Genomic DNA, 2397 nt, shown 5'->3' with positions numbered 1-2397 from the left:
ACCCTTGTAGATAGGCTATTGCACGTTTAAGAAATTTTGGTATATTTCGTTCATGAATTAATAATGCCATATCATTTTAGGCCTACCCTGGCAAATAAAGGGTCCCTTAGGTCATGTTTCATTTCAAATTGCATATTTTACTGCTTTAATAAACTGGCATCACGCATAAACCATAGAAATGGAATGCCATTTAGGGGATCCCACGTTAGGAATAAACCGCCCTGTGTCTCGGATATTTAATCCAAGGAGACTTGCACGTTTATATTTTTGTACCATCCAAAGGGGTAGTGCACAAGGTAAGGTAGGATCTAATCCTTTCCATGACCCTGGGGCGATCTTTGGTACATTAGAATATGAGCATCTAACAATCATTCTTTGGCCTTTTTTAACATAGCTGGTAAAAATCCCTTGCTTAAAGGACATTAACTTGAAGAAATTCACAAATAATTCCTCATTATTGAGATGGTAAACTTATTGAGGCCAAATCTTGATTGTAGGAGGCTCATAGGCTAATGCATCGCAATGCATTTTTGAAACTACCAAAGGGGAGATAATTCCATTGATTTTTGAATAAACTATCAATTCCGTTCAATTCATTTGATCAAATTATTTATCAATTTCATTTTGTCAATTCATTCATTTTAGGACAATTTAGTCAATAAATCATCATTTTCATTCATTTGACCAATTTACCCCTTTTTAGGATGATCCGGTCAATTTTGAATAAATCATCAATTTCATTCGACCAATTTACCCTTTTTTAGGGTGATCTGATCAATTTTGAATAAATCATCAATTTCATTTGATCAGTTTACCTATTTTTGGGGTGATCTAGTCAATTTTGAATAAATCATCAATTCCATCCAATCCCTTTGACCTGTTTTTTCCCTTTTAGGGTTTAAGTCTAAGATTCACTAAATAAATTAGTCGAGACATGTAATCCTTTTAAGAGTATAATTTTTCACACATCATTTTGTGTGTCGATCAAAACAGGCGATCCATTCAGACTTTGTCCTCATTTTTGGGACAAATGTCCTTTTTTTCACTCCAATTGGACAATTTTTATTTTTAATTATTTTTCACTCAAATAAGTTGATCGGATCCATCAGGTATTGTATAGTGCCTGCTCTGGAGGATTGCATTCTCATTCTAGGCCTACCCTTGGCACAAAAAGGGTTCCCCCATAGGACATGCATCCGAATTACTTTAATTGTTACTAACTCGTGTCTTTTTCTCTTTCTTTTTCTTTCTTTTAACAGCAGTTAAGCCAGAAAGGGAGTCTAAATAAGGATTTTTCCTAAATTTTCATGTGTTTTTCAAATATAGCTACACAAAAAGCCCCATCGTTATACGATCTCGCAGTCGGGCTTTGAGAAACTGTGTAAACATGAGTACACACCCGGAATCATCCGACAGGCCTGTAACGGCCCCATTAGCTGATTTGGCAAACCGAGGAGCTCAACTGAGCGAAGTTTTGAATAAATTCAATGAGCTGAATATGAAATGACCACACAACGGCGCGTGATCGACCAGTTGGTTGCTGGTAGTGGTAGCGGTGGTCAACCTGAGCCTTTACCTACTAACCAACCTGAACCGCAACCAATACTTTTACCCTATACTCAAACCCCTTCTACCCCGCATTTTGCAAATCCGCATGAAGAAACTTTTATCTATCCCACTCATGGCCTACCCTATTCCCAGGCACCCGCTATCCAAACCAATCCTCCTCACCCCCAAATTCCCCAAAATTATCCACACATTAGTCCGAATATGCCACTCGAAGCTCAGGGACCACATTATTACTCCATCGCTGAGCCATTTAACATGGATACCGCCACCCAAGGGAAAGCAGAAGCTGGGGAGTCGTCCGCGTCGATAGATAAGAATTTGCTAAAGCGATTGGATCGGTTCGAGGAGTTCATAAGGAAAAGCCAAGGTTTGAACAAACAAGGAGGTCTGGACTACAACGAGCTGTGCCTATTTTCGGATATGCAATTGCCCATGGGTTTCAAAACGCCCAAGTTTAACAAGTATGATGGAATGGGCAACCCCAAGACGCATCTCCGAATGTTCGCCAACAAGTTGGGCAAGCCAATAGATGACGAGAATCTACCAGTTCGTTTGTTTCTTGAAAGCTTAGAAGGCGATGCACTGGACTGGTATTCCAATTTGAAGCCCGAGGATATGAGGACATAGATGGACTTATCAACCGCTTTTGTAAGGCAATACGAATACAATTGCGAGCTGGCTCCAACGAGGACCACATTGGAGGGAACCAAGAGGAAACCATCCGAGGACCACAAGACATATGCGAAGAGATGGAGGAAATTGGCCGCCAAGGTGGAGCCTCCCATGACTGAAGATGAGATTGTTCGTACGTTCATCAAAGCTCATGAC

The 2397-nt window shown here is 40.1% G+C and overlaps 1 protein-coding gene across 1 annotated transcript; it reads left to right on the top strand.

Annotated features, from left to right (window-relative positions):
• The first annotated feature begins 1503 nt into the window (after window positions 1-1503).
• LOC113760025 lies at window positions 1504-2196 on the top strand. The gene has a single exon (XM_027302602.1). The coding sequence runs from the start codon at window positions 1504-1506 to the stop codon at window positions 2194-2196; it is 693 nt and encodes a 230-aa protein (XP_027158403.1).
• The last annotated feature ends 201 nt before the right edge of the window (window positions 2197-2397 follow it).

Source organism: Coffea eugenioides, chromosome 2, assembly GCF_003713205.1.
Source record: "Coffea eugenioides isolate CCC68of chromosome 2, Ceug_1.0, whole genome shotgun sequence".
NCBI classification, from domain to species: Eukaryota; Viridiplantae; Streptophyta; class Magnoliopsida; order Gentianales; family Rubiaceae; genus Coffea; species Coffea eugenioides.
Note: the sequence above shows the minus strand (reverse complement) of the source record. Positions and strands in the feature narration are given on the sequence as shown.

Bases quoted from the DNA above. Each gene is read 5' to 3' on its own strand.
- LOC113760025 (XM_027302602.1), top strand. From the start codon at position 1,504: ATGACCACACAACGGCGCGTGATCGACCAGTTGGTTGCTGGTAGTGGT.